We start from the raw sequence: 18,567 nt of genomic DNA, 5'->3' as shown, positions 1-18,567 counted from the left end.
AAGTTCAAACTTCTGAAAACACTTCCTTACTGATTACAAACTAAATTCTCCTAGGGAATGGAAAATCAAACCTAACAACAAGAAAGAGCCAAGGAACCCTCCTGCTGGACTCAACTTAAAAGGTACACTCCCAAAAGCCTGTATTTGAGAATGCTCGGGTCTAATGGGAAGGAAAAAGGAAGGTCCTGGGACCCAGCCTCAACCTAGAGCATTAAGCCTCCAGTGGCACCTAGAACCTCTGGGCAGGCAAAGGTGCAGATCTGGAGGGAGTACCTTGCAGACAAAGCTGGGCAAAGCTCAGAATGTCAAAGAGGTGGTGGGAAAGCAGTTAGACAAGAGGCGCAGAGCAGGAAGCCTAATTGCAGCAGTGGAGTTACTCCATATCCCCCCACCCCACGGCTTTGGCCGCAGGGCACATCCAGCTCAGCAATTCAGCTGGGATAAATCTCGTCAAAGCATTCAGAAGGCAGGGAAGCTCAAGTTCCAACACCCATCCCACAGTGACTGAACTTAGAAATTTGCTATCAAAACTCCGAGGGTGAAAGCTGACAGAAAAGCCCAAAGCCTTGCAAAAAAAAAAAATGAGAGGAACAAGAACTCAGGCAACTGCAGGGAGTAAAGAAGGGGTAAATATGAGCAAACAACAGAAAAAGAAAAAAGAAATTACAATCGACAATTGTTATACAGGCAATGAACAAAGAACAAACAGAACAGAGAAGGATGAAGGAACACCAAGCAAAAACACAGAAACTCCAAGGAACTGGATACAGGTTTTGGAAGAACTCAAAATGCAATTCAAAACATAATTAAGAGAGGCTGAAGACAACTAGGAAAAGAACTTAAAAAGTAAGATAAGTCATCTGGAAACAAAATTGAAATTAAGTCAAAGATGAAAGAACAATCCAATCCATTGGGGCAAAGAATTGATCTGCATCCTATTGGGAAGTAAAAGATAAAAAACGGACTGGTGGGGAGAGAAGCAGTACAAGGGGAGAGGGGTGGGGTGTAGTTTAAAAAGACTATAAAAAAAATAAGAGGGGGATATGAAGGGAGGGGTGTTAGAAAGGGAAATAAAATAAGGGTGGGAATTAGGGAGACTAATTAAAAACAAAACATTTGTGTAGAAGGAAATAATGAAAGAAGAAAAGGCAGGACAATAGTAGAAATCAAAATGCTGGGAAATACACAGCTGGTAATCATAACTCTGAATGTGAGTGGAATGAGCTCACCCATAAAACGCAAGCAAATAGCAGAGTGGATTAGAAACCAAAAACTTGCCATTTGCTGTCTACAAGAAATGCGTGTGAAGAAGGTAGACACACATAGGGTAAAATTAAGAGGATGGAGCCAAATCTATTGGGCATCAGCTGATAAAAAGAAAGCAGGAGTCTCAATCATGATATCTGATGAAGCCAAAGTAAAAAATAGATCTAGTTAAAAGAGAAAGGAAAGGTAATTACATCCTGATAAAAGGCAGTATAGACAATGAGGAACTATCAGTACTCAAAATGTATAGACTAAATGGTATAGCATCCAAATTTCTAAAGGAGAAAATAGTGGAGCTCAAGGATGCAATGTATAGAAAAACTATAGTAGTGGGGGAACTGAACCTTCCTCTATCAGATCTAGATAAATCAAACCAAAAAAATAAATAAGAAAGAGGTAAGAGAAGTGAATTAAATCTTGGAAAATTTAGAGTTAGTAGATATGTGGAGAAAAATAAATAGGAACAAAAAGGAATACACCTTCTTTTCAGCAGCACATGGTATATTCACAAAGAATGACCATGTACTAGGACATAAAAACATTGCAAACAAGTGCAAAAGAGCAGAAATAATAAATGCAACCTTCTCAGATTGCAATGCAATGAAAATAATAATCAGTAAGGGTACATGGAGAGGCAAACCAAAAATTAATTAGAAAGTAAACAATACGATTCTCCAAAATAGGTTAAAGAACAAATCATAGAAACAATTAATAATTTCATTGAAGAAAATGACAATGATGAGACATCCTTTCAAAATCTATGGGATGAAGCCAAAGCAGTACTCAGGGGGAAATTTATATCCTTGAGTTCATATAATAACAAATTAGGGAGAAAAGAGGTCAATGAATTGGGCATGCAAATTAAAAAACTAGAAAGTGAACAAATTAAAAATCCTCAGATTAAGACCAAATTAGAGATCCTAAAAATCAAAGGAGAAATTAATAAAATTGAGAGTCCAAGGACTATTGATTTAATAAATAAGACTAGAGGCTGGTACTTTCAAAAAACAAATAAAATAGACAAATTACTGGTCAATCTAATTTAAAAAAGGAAAGAAGAAAACCAAATTGACAGTATCCAAAATGAAAAGGGAGATTTCAAATCTAATGAAGAGGAAATTAAGGCAATCGTTAAAAACTATTATGCCCAATTATGTGGTAATAAATATGGCAATCTAGGTGATATGGATGAATATTCACAAAATATAAATTGCCTAGACTAACAGAGGAAGAAATAGAACAACTAAACAACCCCATATCAGAAAAAGAAATTGAAAAAGCCATCAAAGAAAAAATCCCCAGGTCCAGATGGATTCACGAATGAATTCTATCAAACATTCAAAGAACAACTAATCCCAATATGATACAAACTCTTTGACAGAATAAGCAAAGAAGGAGTTCTACCAAATTCCTTTTACAACACAAATATGATACTGATTCCAAAACCAGGCAGGTCAAAAACAGAAAGAAAACTATAGATCAATCTCCTTAATAAATATAGATGTAAAAAATATTAAATAGGATACTAGCAAAAAGACTCCAGCAAGTGATCATGAGGGTTATCCACTATGACCAGGTAGGATTCATACCAGGAATGCAAGGATGGTTCAATATTGGGAAAACCATCCACATAATTGACCATATTAACAAGCAAACCAACAAAAATCACATGATTATCTCAACAGATGCAGAAAAAACCTTTGACAAAATTCAACACTCATTCCTATTGAAAACACTAGAAAGCACAGGAATAGAAGGAATTTTCCTAAAAATAATAAACAGCATGTTTTGTAGTTGTGTTCATATAGTTCCATCAGCAAACATCATCTGCAATGGGGATAAACTAGAAGCCTTCCCAATAAGATCAGGAGTGAAACAAGGATGCCCATTATCACCTCTATTATTTGACATTGTACAAGAAACACTAGCTGTAGCAATTAGAGAAGAAAAAGAAATTCTAGGTATTAAAATTGGCAATGAGGAAACCAAGCTATCACTCTTTGCAGATGATATGATGGTCTACTTAAAGAACCCCAGAGAATCAACCAGAAAGCTAGTCGAAATAATCAACAACTTTAGCAAAGTTTCAGGATACAAAATAAACTCACATAAGTCATCAGCATTTATATACACACACACATATATCCAACACATCTCAGCAGCAGAAATTAGAAAGAGAAATTCCATTCAAAATCACCTTAGACAATATAAAATATTTAGGAATCTATTTGCTGAGACAAACACAGGAACTATATGAACACAACTACAAAGCATGCTGCACACAATTAAAACTACATCTAAAAAACTGGAAAAACATCGACTGCTCATGAGTATGATGAGCTAACATAATAAAAATGACAATCCTACCCAAATTAATTTACTTATTTAGTGCCACACCCATTGAACTACCAAAAAACTTTTTTACTGAATTAGAAAAAACATAACAAAGTTCATTTGGAAGAACAAAATATCAAGGATATCTTGGGAAATCATGAAAAAAAAATGCAAAGGAAGGAGGCCTTCAGTCCCAGATCTCAAACTATACTATAAAGCAGTGGTCATCAAAACAATTTGGTACTTGCTAAGCTACAGAAAGGAGGATCAGGGGAACAGACTTGGGGTAAGTGACCTCAGCAATACAGTCTATGACAAGCCCAAAGATCCCAGCTTTTGGGACCAAAACCCACTATTTGATAAAAACTGCTGAGAAAATTGGATGACAGAATGGGAGAGATTAGTTTTGGTTCAACATCTCACACCCTACACCAAGATAAACTCAGAGTGGGTGAATGACCTGAATATAAAGAAGGAAACTATAAGCAAATTAGGTGAACACAGAATAGTATACATGTCAGATCTTTGGGAAAGGAAAGACTTTAAAACCAAGCAAGAGCTAGAAAAAAATCACAAAATGTAAAATCAATAATTTTGATTACATCAAATTAAAAAGTTTTTATACAAACAAAACTAATGCAATCAAAATTAGAAGCAAAGCAAAAAATTGGGAAATAACCTTCATAACAAAAACCTCTGACAAAGGTCTAATTACTCAAATAAAAGGAGCTAAACCAATTGTACAAAAAAATCAAGCCATTCTCCAATTGATAAATGGGAAAGGGACATGAATAGGCAATTTTCAGTTAAAGAAATCAAAACTATTAATAAGCGCATGAAAAAGTGTTCTAAATCTCTGATAATCAGAGAGATGCAAATAAAAACAACTCTGAGGTATCACCTCACACCTAGCAGATTGGCTAACATGACAGCAAGGGAAAGTAATGAATGCTGGAGGGTATGTTGCAAAGTCAGGACATTAATGCATTGCTGGTGGAGTTGTGAATTGATCCAACCATTCTGGAGAGCAATTTGGGACTATGCTCAAAGGCGATAAAAGACTGTCTGCCCTTTGATCCAGTCATAACACTGCTGGGTCTGTACCCCAAAGAGATAATGGAGAAAAAGACTTGTACAAGAATATTCATAGCTGCGCTCTTTGTGGTGGCAAAAAATGGGAAAATGAGGGGATGCCCTTCAATGGGGAATGGCTGAACAAATTGTGGTTTATGTTGGTGATGGAATAATATTGTGCTCAAAGGAATAATAAAGTGGAGGAATTCCATGGAGACTGGAACAACCTCCAGGAAGTGATGCAGAGTGAAAGGAGCAGAACCAGGAGAACATTGTACACAGAGACTGATACATTGTGGTACAATCGAATGTAATGGACTTCTGTACTAGTAGCAATGCAATGATCATGAACAACCCAGAGGGATCTATGAGAAAAAATAATATCCACATTCAGAGGAAACTGTGGAAGTAGAAACACAGAAGAAAAACAACTGCTTGATCACATGGGTCGAGGGGACATGGCTCGGGATGCAGACTATAAATGAACATCCTAGTGCAAATACCAACTACATGGAAATAGGTTCTGATCAAGGACACATGTAATACCCAGTGGAATTGTGCATCAAATGCAGGGAGGGTTGAGGGAAGGGAGGGAGGGAAAGAATATGACTCCTGTAACCAAGGAATAATGTTCTAAATTGACTAAATAAATAAATTTTTTAAAAAAGAAGGTATCTTCAATAATGCATACCTGGATAAATGAATGAAAAATATTTATTAAATATTATGTGCCAGGTACTACGCTAAGTAAGCTGGGTATACGCATATAAGCAAGATAGTTTCTGCCCTCAATAAATGGGAGTTTATTGTTCTGTGTTCTAATGGGAAAAGACAACCATATAGGGAAGGGACACACACACACACACGCACACACACACATGCACGCACACACACGCACAGGGCAGCATAGTTTAGAAAGGGCTAGGAAACAATGAAGAAATCTCATTCTGAGGGAAAGAAAGAAAAAAGAATGCTCACCTATCAGAGTTTGGGCCTCTCGGGCCAGAGAATCTCCTTTACCAAAAAGGGGTCATTTAGCCTTTGTTTAAAGACCTATCGGGCTGGGGAACCCATTAAAACAATAGATAACTAATTGTTATGATTTTGTGTTGTTCGCTCATTTTCATTATGTCTGACTCTTTATGACCCCATTTGGGGTTTTCTTGGCAAAGATACTGGACTTGTTTGCCACTTTCTTCTCCAGCTCATTTGACAGATGAGGCAAACAGTGCCCAGGGTCACACAGCTTGTGTCTGAGGCACTACTTTGAACTCAAGGAGAGGAATCTTCCTGACTCCTTTAGGCCTGACTCTTTACCTAGCTGTCCCAGTTATTATGATTAGAAAAAAATCTATTTCTTTTTCCACAGAATATCCTTCCATGTGCTTTAAAACAGCTTTCATGCTCTCCCTGTCTTACCTTGTCCAGATTAAATATCCTCAGTTTCTTCCACTGATATTCACATGACATGACCTTGAGGCCTCTGTTGCTATCCCTGATCAGGGCAGAGCACAGTATGATTGTCATCTTCCTAGACCTGGACAGGAAAGATCTTTTTTTTTCACCTATTTACCATTTTAATAATAGCTAGCATTTAAGTATTGCTTTCAGGTTTGTAAAGTTCTTTATAAATATCTCATTTGGTCTTCACAATAATCCTGCAAGGTAGATATTATTATTATTGTCCCTGTTTTAGAGATGAGGAAATTGAATCAAAGGTTAAATGACTTGTCCAAGGTCACACAACTTTTATAAGTGTCAAATCTATATGATTTGAACTTACGTCTTGAAAGGGACTATCTTAATGGACCCATCTTGTATTTGTGAAGCTGTTAAACCAAATATATAACTGTCTATTAAATTTAATCTTATTAAATTTAGAACATTGGCCTAGCCTCTATCATGAGTCAATGAGTCAAAAAACATTTCTTAAGTTTCTATGTGTCAGGCACTATGCTAAGCAGTGGGGATAAGAAAGTAGCAACAAATATGTATACAACAAAGCTAAATATTACAGGATAAATAGGAAATAATTGGCAGAGGAAAGGCAATAGATTTAAGTGTGATTGGGGGATTCCTGTAGAAAATGGGATTTTGATTGGGACTTGAATTTACCTCTTTGTGATCATTACTTCCTTTTCCTAATTGATTAACTGCTCTACTAATATAGTCTAGAATTTTGCCAGGCACCGAAGTCAAGTTCATTGGCCTATAAATATACATACATATAAATATATATGTGTATATATATATGTAATTTGCAGATGCGGTTCTTCTCCCCATTTTGAAAATCTGAACATTTGACCTTCTCCAGTCCTATGGTACGTCCACATTTCTCTGCAATCTTGCAAAGAGCACTGACGATAGCTCAGCACCTGCATCTGCCAATTCTTTCAGTTACGTGAGGTATTCCAGACGTGGGTACAAGAATCTGCTTTGTAAAGCGCTCACTTATCTTGAAAGTGCACGTGCTTGCTTAGTAAAGTGCTTTATAGCTTTCAAATACCATTTCTTCGTTCTAAATCTCTTCTGGCTTCAGTGACTCTAAGTTGCAGTCCGCCTTCTATCTCCGTGAAACGTCCTTCCACCATATGCAATCACCACAGACAATCCTACATTTTCTCTATGATTCTAGTTGTTTCGTGTGTACTTTTTTGTCTCTCAAACTAGATGCTACATTTTCTAGGGCAGGGATCACGCTGCCTCCTTCTTTTGTATCTCACCGTCCTTAATATGATTCTGAAGCCCAGTGGCTACTCCGTAAGTGCATGCTGAATTGAATCCTGCCCTTAATCATTAGTGCCTCTTTCCTCTGAAGCATAGCTGCATAAATTCAAGGCTGAAGTACTGTCAACTTTGATAGTGTCCAATGCCTACCATGCCTCAAGAACGCAAATTCAGTCTTCACATCCATTCAATCAATTCCTTCTCTGCCTAGAGTAAAAGAATGCCAATCAATGCCAGTTTAAGTGGTGTTTTTCCCTTACATATGGAAACCTGTCATCTAGAAATTGAACAAAGAAAACCCTACATCTGTCTGGAGGCATTATTTATCTGTACCTGGCTCACACAAATGACTGAGCTTGCAAAAATTTCCAAGGCCATTTGCAGACACTTTCATGCAGAATTTGAATAAGAGTGATTGCGGGGGGCTGGGGGGAAGGGAGAACCCCAATAAGCTTAGATCATTAGAAGGAATGTTCATCAAGTGTGAATGGCCAAAATATTGTTCTTTGGGCTTTGAATATTCATATAAACCATATTTCATATAAAGCTAATGCAGCTTTACACTGTGCTCTATATACTCTCCCTTCTCTTCACCACTATTCTAGCAACACTTATCTCTTGACAAACTACAGCTCTTGAGTTCTTCCACCATCTACTTTCTGCTGCTTCTCACATGATGTTGAGTTGAACTGTAGGCAGACACATAACCATGTCACCTAGGCACATTGCACATTCATCAACTAGATCCTTACTGTAGCAAGGCAAGTGGAGCAGTGAATAGAACATCTGGTCTGGAGTCAAGAAGATCTGAGTTCAAATCCTGACTTAGATACTAGCTGTGTTACCCCGGGAACGTTTCTCAATTTCTTTTTGGACAGTTTCCTATCTTGTAAAATGAGAATAATAATAGCAGCTACTTCCCAGGGTTGTAGTGAAAATCAGATGAGATTTGTAAAGCATTTAACGTAGTTCCTGAACATGTTTCAGTTGTGTCAAATTCTTTGTGACCCCCACTTGGGGTTTTCTTGGTAAAGGTCTTGGAGTGGTTTGCTATTTCCTTCTCCAGCTCATTTACAGATGAAGGATTGAGGCAAACAGTTACATGACCAAGTGCCCAGGCTTATGCAGCTAGTAAGGATCTAAGGCTGCTTTGAATTCAGGTCTTCCTGACTCCAGGCTCAGCACTATGTCCCACCTGGAACACAGAAGACACTTAATAAATGTATGTTTCCTTCTACTTCCAATCTCACTGCTCCAAAAAGCCTTTTATGAATCTTCTTTCTCTCCTCAAGAGAAAGTCCTTCTTACTTTACTGAAAAAATAAAGGAGAGGGGCTATACACACATGGCAGTATGGCATCATCTGCACACAGCATCACATGATGTGAGCTCTCCCTTCATCCCCAACCCCCTTGCACCATCCTTCACTCTCCCCTCTTTTCCCTGTCTCGGACAATACTTCCCGTGCCCTTATTTTCATTTTCTTCTAACAGAGCTCGGCTTCAATCTCTTCCGATCTACTGGTTACTTACTGATGGCCTTCAAAGATTCCCAGGTCTCCTCATCCTTAAAAACGATATGTTAGAGCCCACTGTCCCTCTCAGACTATCTTCTCGTCATTCTCCCCACCTTTCTCAGCTAAACTTGAAAAACAAGTTGTCTACACACCAACTCCTCATCTCTCAACTGAAATTGTTTTCTCTCCAGTTAGCAATGGTCTCTCAATTGCCCATTTGGAAGCCTCTTTTCATCCTCGTTCTCCTTTACCTAGCTGTTGCATGGAATCGTGGGGCTATCCTCTTTTCCTGGACTCTCTCTCCTCGCTAGGCTCTTGTGACACTGGTTGTTGAGTTGGGATCCCATCTGGGGTTTTCTTGGCAAGGATACTGGAGTGATTTGCCATTTCCTTCTCCAGCTCATTCTACACATGAGGAAACTGAAACAAATAGGGTTAAGTGACTTAGCCAGAGTTATAAAGCTAGGAAGTGTGTCTGAGGTCAGATTTGAACTTGATCGATGATATATGTAAAACCCAGTGGAATTGCACGTCAGATACGGGAGGGGGACAAGAGGTGGGGAGGGAAGGAACCTGAGCCTTGTAATCATGGGAAATTATTCTAAATTATCTAATTAAATAACATTAAAAAAATAAAAATACATGATATATTCCTTGAGGTCACTGGGACATTGAGGGAGAAGAAACCACTAGACCTATGATTTCATCATTATAGGCTACTTGCAGGTGAAGAACCTCCCAATGCAAGTAGGCATCTTTTCTGAGACAGTCTTAAGAGAACTCTCTGGGATACTAAGTGGTCAAGTGACTTGTGCAGAGTCACAGAGTAGGGCTCAAAGTTGATGAGTTAGTTAAGAAATTGAGGCCAACTCTCTAGATGTAGCACTGCCTCTCAAATGAGTTTCTGTATTTAAACAAAGCAACAGTGTACTCAGTGTTCTACTAATAATCTATTTTCACTAAAACATATTTTTGAAGTACTATTAAAAACTACTAATCTGGGTAATGTACTGCTGAATCTCGCCACTGTAATTCTTTTTTTTTCTAAGTGAGCTTATTCTTAAAGCATATGAAAAATGATCAAACTAATTTTATTCCTACTTTAATTTGTTTAAATGATTTAAAATAAAAATTAACATTTATTTCCATGTGTGCAATGATATCAATAAATAATGATATTTTTAAAATTTACACTTTGTTTTTTAAAAACCTCTGTGAATAAGAAGCATTAGTCACCAAAACTATGGTTTTGTTGGTAATTATATATGACACTTCAGCTCCTAGTAAAAGAATTGTTGGGAGCTGAATCAGAAAAATATTTAGTGTCTGTTCTCTCCTTGGCTGAAAAACTCGTAAATCCTCTAAGGATGTCTTTGATTTTTGACATATCAAGGAGAACAAGGGGGCGAAGTGGACACATTTAAAAAGTGACTAACAGCAAATCCATTCACATTTATTACTCCATTGAACAAAAGCTCCAAATGGCCTTACCTCTAAAATCCTTTTAGTCTCAGCTGCAATATATGCAGATGTGCATTTTTCTGGTGATGTTTTACTCTGTCTAGTGCCTCTTGTTGACATTTAGGCCATGACTTAGTTCAACTGAAACTACCTTGGTGAAAAAGTAGAGAGATTTGAAAAGTGATTCTGACTAGGCTAGACACTCTGCATGTCCCCGAGTGGAAAACACTCACTCCTTCTACTTGTCCATCTGTGGGGGGGACTATCTGATAGTGACTTTTAACACGTCTCTGCTTCTGGGCTGAAAACCAGAAAAGTGATGAGTGCTCAGCCTTTGCGATGGAAGAATGAAACAAACACTGTATTATTATAATAAACATGGCTTTTCACCATGAGAAAACGAGAACCTGAAGATAGTACTTGTTAGGAGATGAGGGGAAGAGGAGAGAATTCCCTCAAAGGCTTTAAGACACTTGCCTACATACATCCCCACAGCCTCCAAAACCACTGGGAATTTGCAAAAGTGGCATAGATGTGATAAAAGAGGTGGGGTTGAGAGTACATTGTTCTATGTGCTAAAATTTGTAAATTGAATGATGATTCTTCAATGTGATTAGAAGGACCATTCATAATGGTAAATACCAGAGTTATAAAAAGAAAATTCCAAACAAATGTCTCAGAATTTCTTTCCAGGCAAAAACAGAAATATGAAAAAAAAAGCCTTGGAATAAAATTATGAAGTAGAAGAATTAGTGTAATGCAATTAACCTTCTAAAAATGCATCAAAAAAGCAAGAACAAGAAAAATACTGAATATTAGAGGGATGTCAAGTTATGCTAATTAGAGTGAGAGGTTCATGTCAAAGAGATGGAGGTAAGATGGAAACTGCCTAGAATTAAGAAAAGAATAATCAGAGAATTTCTCTGAGCTAAAGACCTAAAAGCCTACTAGAGGAGGACTTCCAGGTTCATGTGGTGGCATGAAGATAAATTTTTACATAATGTTAAGTAGCACAGCAGATACAGTGCTAGGCCTAGATTCAGAAAGAGTTGAGTTCAAATTTGAACTCAGATACTTGCTGGCATAAAACCTGATGGAAAAATCCAGCAAAATATTACAGCATCTTTGCCACAAAAACTCAATGGAGATTTGGACCAATGAAATCAGAAAGAATCAGACATGACCAAACAACTGAACAACAACAATCAGGAATTTTGAGGACATGGAGAGGTAAGATCTGGGATCCAGACAGAAATAAGCTCTGATTCTCTGAGGACCCTGGAAGAAGGGGAATATGAGGAGGAGAAGGTGATAGCAAGTGAGCAAGTGAACCTTGGGAGTACATTGAGTCTGAGAAATTCACCTAAGGTGGAACTCTCAGGAAAGGACCATAAAGACTGAATGAAGAACCAAGCTCATTGTGTTAACTTGAAATTATAAAAACAAATTATCTTAAATGAACAGATAGTTTTTACCCAAATCCCTCATAGGGGATTGTGGGAAGATGACCACATGTTAGGTCCTAAAAGAGCCTAGTTACACCACAAGCACCCAAGTAAAGTTCTACAGATGTGCCAAAAGGAACAATGATGAAGAAAACCAAAGAGAATGGGACCTAATCAGTGAGACTTACAAAATAAATAAAATACAACAAAGGACTGCCCAGAGAAAAGACAAAACAGGATAGATGAAAGATGCAGTGCAAAGTAGTTCAGTAGCAGAAGGGGCCAAACCAAAATACCCAGCAAGGCAAAAGGTGATATTGTGTTGTGTATTCATTCACATATACATTCAAGGTAGAAAAGGGGGCTCAATAGGCTACAGCCCAACCTTGTAGACTACCACAGCAGAAGGCAAGGCTAGACAATTGCTACAGAAAGTGGGATCTAGCCTTAGTCACCAAACCAAACATCAAGTGGAGCCTACACATACCATCCAGCAAAGAGAATCAATGTTTGATCATAGCACAAGTCTCCAATCCCATAACTGAGAATAGAGACAAGGGTAAACAGAAAAAAAAAACTTCACACAATAAAGAAATATCCTGGGCTGAGAGAAACTCCAAGTATAAACCAAAAACAAAGTAAATCAAATAGAGTTCTATAGAAAAGAATGCCCGGGCCAAAAGGATTATAAGAGTTCCTGGAATAAACGAAACAAAGGATTAAAAAACAGAATAGTTAAGGAGGAAAAAAATTGCCAAGAAAATTAATATTTCTTATAACAGAATGAGGCAAACTTTAACCAAGAATTGAACTTCCTGAAAATCAGAATGAACCAAACAGAAGATGACAACTCTATGAAACAATAAGAAATATTAAAGTAAAATCAAGACTGAAAGAATAAAAGAAAATGCAAATGATAAACTCAACAATAACTGATCTGGAAAATAAGTTGGCAAGAAATAATCTTAGAATACTGGATTACCTGAAAATTCTGAATCAAAACAAAACAAAATTAAATCAAAGAAAGATAAGAAAACTGCACAGATCTCTTAGAACCAGGGTCAAAGTAAAAATAGGAAGGGGAAAAAAACAGCCACTTCTTGAAATACTAAAATGAAAATTTCCAGGAACATCAAAGACAAAATCCAGAACTTCCAAGTTAAAGAAAAACACTATAGACAATCATAAAGAAAGTATTCAAGTACCTTGGAGTCACAGACAATACATCTTAGCTGATGCCACTAAGGGAAAAGCAAGCTTAGAATATGATATTCCAAAAAGCAAAAAAGGTAGATTTACAATTAAGAATAGCCTATCCTACAAACTGACTATGAACTTACATGAGGGGAAAAAAAAACAACTTTAATGAAATAGAGGATTTTCCAATCATTCCCACTTTATCAAAACTAAGCAGACCTTTTGAAACAGAAATGCAAGAGCCAAGTAAAACACAGAAAAGAAGACAAATTTAAAAAATCTACATGGAGAAGATGAAGGAGAGAAAGAAACTCCCAAGACTAGATAAATGTAATGTAAAATAAACAGAAATAACTTAGGCTCAAACTTTAGGAAAATTAGAGAGATACCAGATCTGATTACGGATTGGAACCATTTCTCATATTTCTTTTAAATATTTTATATACTCTTCATTTGTATATGGCATCTTTATAACAAATGATATGTACTGAGGAATGAACAGACCTCACAAACAAATGCAGAAAAGCAGATATAGTGAACATGTCCTTTTACTGGAACCACAATGAATTAAAAAAAAAAAAAAAAATATATATATATATATATATATATATATATATATATATATATATATCCAGGAGTCCCTCAAACTGTAGTGAAATAGAGACCTGTATCTTTGAGTGGACTCTAAGTATACACAAAATTACAGAACACACCATAGAAGAAAGGTACAAAGAGGAGAAAATAGAAACATATGTTCTTTGGGAAAGAAATCCCACTCCCTCATTCCAATTTATTTCTTTCATATTTATTTATTTATACACACTAAGTAGGAGAAGAAGGAAGTTACCCAAGAGAATAAGAAGCTAGCTAGGTTTAGAGCTCTCTCCCAAAGATACCCCATTTTTATCACATTTCCTTTCAAAATGAAATTAAATATAAATTAAGGCAAAAAACAGGATTATAGCAAAGATAAAACATGCCATCAGTCAAGACTGGTCTTCCCCTGAGTCCATAATCAACATTAGTAGATGAGAGGTAAAACACAGTTGAACCACAGAGACCAGTAAAGCAGTGTGGGATAGAGGAAAGAGCATAGGATTTAGAATCAGCGAACCTGGATTGTAATCCCAGTTGGGCTACTTAGTCTCTTGTGACCCTGGGGGAGTCACTTAATCTCTTTGGACCTCAAATGTCCTCCTACCTATTATACGGAGTGGGAGTACTCCATGTGTTGAGGTGAATTCTAATTTTTGAAATTATAAAAATATGGTAGTTATTTATCTCCCTGTTTGTCCCTTGAATAGAGGGGGAGAGTAAATTAGCACAGCAATGACAAAAGTGTGTAATTGCAACATTCACAGTCTACTATGCACTCAGGAGGCTTTGTGACTGGACGAGAATAAGCTGGGAACTACAGAACATATAGCGTGGCCCATTATGTTATCCAGTGAATCACAGAATCTGATGAGGAAAAGATGCAATGCCGATCTGGACCTCACAAGAAAGCTACCTGTCTAGGGAAGAGGAGCATAATGGGCCAATGTAAGCATATCTAGAGAGAAAAGATGAGGAAGATTAAATGCTAACTAGTTTTTAGCATTCCGTTAAGGTTTCTTTTATATGAATTTCTAATGACTTTATTCTGAGGAATTCTTTCTGAATACATATACATGCATTCATATAGCCTAAGCTATGGTGTGTGCATTTTCCTTTTTCCTTGTAACTAAACCCTAGAAAATAGACTCTTTTAGTCTGTAGTAAGGATTGAGGAATGGAGCAGGTAAAAGAGAAAAACCAGGGAATGTTATTATGATGGTATCAGCAAGAGGGAAAAAATGTAATGAGAGATTAAATTCAGGAGATTTCTGAAAGCAGGGATTTTAGAGGGCAGACAAATATAGGAAAGGATGTATTAAGCTCCAGTTCTTGTTCTTCAGGGGGAAAGACACTTCATCTGACAAGATCAAAAAAGTTTAGAAAGGAATGAAAGATGAAAGGCCCTGGGGCCTGAAGTTAAGATCCCACTAGAGGCTTGGGTCCAGGGCCCGATTATTAACAGAGTGATTAAGTGCTAAGCCAGAGGGAGGAAGCAGAAAGAATTCTGGTCTTGGTGATGCAGCAGCACAGGGCCACTGGGATCATAGGTCTCTCAAGTAGCTCTGCCACTCTGAATGTGTGACAGTGCTTATTCTTGTGTTGGTATCCAGGGGGCAATGCTATGTTGCACCTCGGGTTGTCTTGGACGTATGTGGTCAAATGAACACTTTAGAGTCTGGAGTCACAGTCGAGGTTAGTTGGTGGTGGCACTGTACGTCCAGTTTCTACAAAAGCTGCGCCATCGTTTAGAAATGTTAGAGCCCAAGGAGCAGAGGCTGAGGATTCTCTAGCTCGGACACTACAAGCATAAATTGTCTCTGCCTCCTCATTCCTTCTGCCGGATGCCTTCCCCATCTCCCCTCAATGCTAGTGTTTTCTCTCTATTGATGATCTTCGATTTACACTGTCTAAGTAGGTCTTCCTTGTTCCGTTTCACCTTTCCCCCCAAGCTCTGCCCTCTACCTCTAACTTGGTGGCTGTCAGGGCATCAAGCTCGGGCTCCAAGCCAAGCCAGGTGTCGCTCCTCACTCTTTCTCATCCCTCCCATTCCTAATCTCTCTGCTGTACACCCCTTCTCTCTTCTGACACTGCCATTCCCCTAGTAAAGACTGCCATCACCACACACTTGCTTGGTGGTCTCCCTGAAACACTAAAAGTCCACTCTCTGCTCAATTGTAAAATGGACCTTCCTAAAGGGAAGGGCTGACCACGTCTGACTCCCTCAAACTCCAGGGGTTCCCTCTTACCTCTAATATCACATAGAAAATCCTCTCTTTGGTGTGCAAAACCCCTCAAAGCCTGACTCCCTCCTACCTTTCTAGTCTTTCTTATACCTTACTCTCCAACTCATAGTTTGTAATCCAGTGACCCTGGCTTCCTTGCTGATCTTCACACCAGAAACCTTGTATCTCAAAACTGAAGTGTTCCTGGTTCTCCCTCATACCTGAAACTCTCTGCTCACCTCTGCCTACTGACTTCCTCCAATTCTCAACTGAAGTCCACCCACCTTTTGCAAGAAGCCCTTCCCATCCCCCTTATTGCTAGAGTTTTCTGTTGAGTTCTCTCTAATTTATACCGTATACGTAGGTCTTACTTGTTCGTAGTTATTTTCATGTTGTCTCTCTCTCTAAACTGTGAGCTCCTTTAAAAGCAAGGACTGTCTTTTGCCTTCCCTTTGTAACCCTAGCATTTGGCACAGTCCCTGGCACACAGCAGCTTAATAAATGCATGTTGACTAACTCAATAGACCATTCCTTATTAATTAGGTCACAGGTGTCACTCACCAAAGTTTCTTGCCTTCGGACACTCACACTAGAAACAGGACAATTTTGCTCTTATGGTGTTTTTCTAAAATCTCATCAACATTTATTTCTTACAGGTTAAGTTTAAAAAAAGATAGTTTATGGTCTGGAAGGATGAAAATTCCTCGTAAGCTTTCAAAATTAAACAAAATTCTTCCAAATAAATAAGTAAATGATTATTATTATTAGCATAAACTATCATAAGTGATAAAAATGAACTACAAAAATGGTCAAACTAGTTTAAATGCAATCTAGAAAAAAAGATAAATCTTTCTCAACTTGAAGCCAGTCAACTAAACTAGAATATCAGCACTTAGATTTTAAAGATGCTTTTAGACAAAATGCTACACACTGAATGCTTTATTTAAAAACAGTAAAAGATATTCATAGTGGTATTTAAAATAGAAAATTGAATAAAAATTAATTATGGTTGCAAAAGTGATCTTCCTTTTTTGAGTAGATTAAGCTGAACCACCTGTCAAAAAATCAAAAAGGCACTAGTTACTAGGACAACAAGAGTAATCTTGCACCTCATTAAAAACAAACAACAAAATCCCACAGCAGTCAAAAAGTCATTCAGGAAAACCGATAGAAGAACAAGTATTTGCTGGAGTAACCTATCAATTTGTAAAATTGGCAGAGAAGAGAAACTAGTCATCGTTGGCAATTTACCAGTACTCCAGCCAGACCCTGACTACAGATTGAAGATGTGCTAAACAGGATCCCCACACCCTTGATTACTATTCCTGGGTGCAGACTGAAAAGGTGACTATTATTGAATTTACTTTTCATTTAATGAAACAAACACTTCGCAAGGCAAACCTGAATAAATTTCAACACAGACTCATTTGGGAACTAATTTCTTCCTTGGTCATGGATTCACAAGCCATACCTACACAGTTGATGATATATAAACAGATCAACTTGCTCTTTAGCTATTTCAAGCCTGGAAAGCTCTTGGGCCCTAAGGGGACATCGAATATTGACTCTCCTCCAAGTATTAGTTACTATCACAGGAAGAGAATCCCATTTCATTTCCTTGGTGGGCAGGGGTGAGGGGGACAGTGGAGCCAGTTCCTTAAAGGTCATCAAAAATGGAAGGAGATGCTAGAAGCAGATGGATCAGGGATGGATACCTGGGTGGAAAGGAAAGAACAAATGGATTGAAATTCTGGATTTCAGATTCAAATACTACTTGGCTGAACTACCTACTAGCTCACTCTTCCTGGACTTCGGTTTCCTCCTATGCAAGTGAACTTAACAAAAGTCAACAAATGTTTGCTAAGTACCTACTCTGTGCAAAGTACTGTGCTAGGGCCACAAAAGCAAAAGTGAAAAAGTGCCCCGGCCATCTCTAGGGTCCTTTCTTCCTCTAACACTCTATGATGCCATTAAATTATGCAGCGGCAAATATTGAGAATGCCTGAAACCTCAAAACCTGTCCACTGGGGAATGCCTCCAACTTTGGCACAGAAATCCCAGTCACATACAAGTAAGTGAGGAAGTCCATTCATAATATATGCCGCCTTGCAGGTCAAGAAACAGAACTACAAATAGAATTACTAAATATTCCTTTGGAAAACCCAAAGACTTCTAACTGCAATGAATCTCCCAAGAATTCCACTTAACATCATTTTGACCATCAAAACATGCAGAACAAAAAAAAAATGGTGTAAAAAAGTAGCCATAAGGATATTGTGTCAAATGCCAAAGTGAACAGAAGCTGAGAGATGCCCGTCTCGTATAAATGTTTCGTATGAGAATGAAAGACTTGTGAACTATAGACATGAGTTCAGAAGCTTATTAAAGATAGTGAGATACAAGAGACTTCTGAGAACTCTGTTTATAATTTGTTTTAGGGCCAATCGCCCAGAGGGAGGGCCTGTTTCTTATCTTACTTCATTCACATTCTACACAACTTTTGCAAACATAAAATACTCTTTGAAGTTGATAGGAACTCTGCAGTCAAATGAGGGGCCAAAAATTAGACAAACTCTAAGAAAACAGGTGTTTTGTATGCTTTTTTTTCTTCCAAAAATGCAAACCAGGCTTAAACAATCTCTTTTAGATAAATCTGAACTTTATTATGCCTTAGCTGTTTTCTAATTAAATGCCCTTCTCAACATGACAAATAGAGAAAGGTTTCTTTT

General features: G+C 37.7%; 1 protein-coding gene across 2 annotated transcripts in view; it reads right to left on the bottom strand.

The window, feature by feature from the left end:
* The window catches only part of COMMD10 (COMM domain containing 10), a 183,549-nt gene that overhangs the window by 44,623 nt on the left and 120,359 nt on the right, over positions 1–18,567 (bottom strand). Inside the window, exon 6 of one of the 2 annotated variants that reach the window (XM_007497850.3) lies at positions 16,827–16,892. The exons of the other annotated variant lie outside the window; for it this stretch is intronic. Within the exon in view, the coding sequence (XP_007497912.2) occupies positions 16,842–16,892 (51 nt within the window). The 3' untranslated portion in view covers positions 16,827–16,841. Of the gene's footprint in view, positions 1–16,826; positions 16,893–18,567 lie in introns of those variants that run through there. 2 annotated transcript variants of the gene reach the window in all.

The sequence above is a fragment of the Monodelphis domestica genome, chromosome 7 (assembly GCF_027887165.1).
Source record: "Monodelphis domestica isolate mMonDom1 chromosome 7, mMonDom1.pri, whole genome shotgun sequence".
NCBI classification, from domain to species: Eukaryota; Metazoa; Chordata; class Mammalia; order Didelphimorphia; family Didelphidae; genus Monodelphis; species Monodelphis domestica.
The sequence above is the reverse complement of the archived record's forward strand: the minus strand, read 5'-3'. Positions and strand labels throughout refer to the sequence as shown.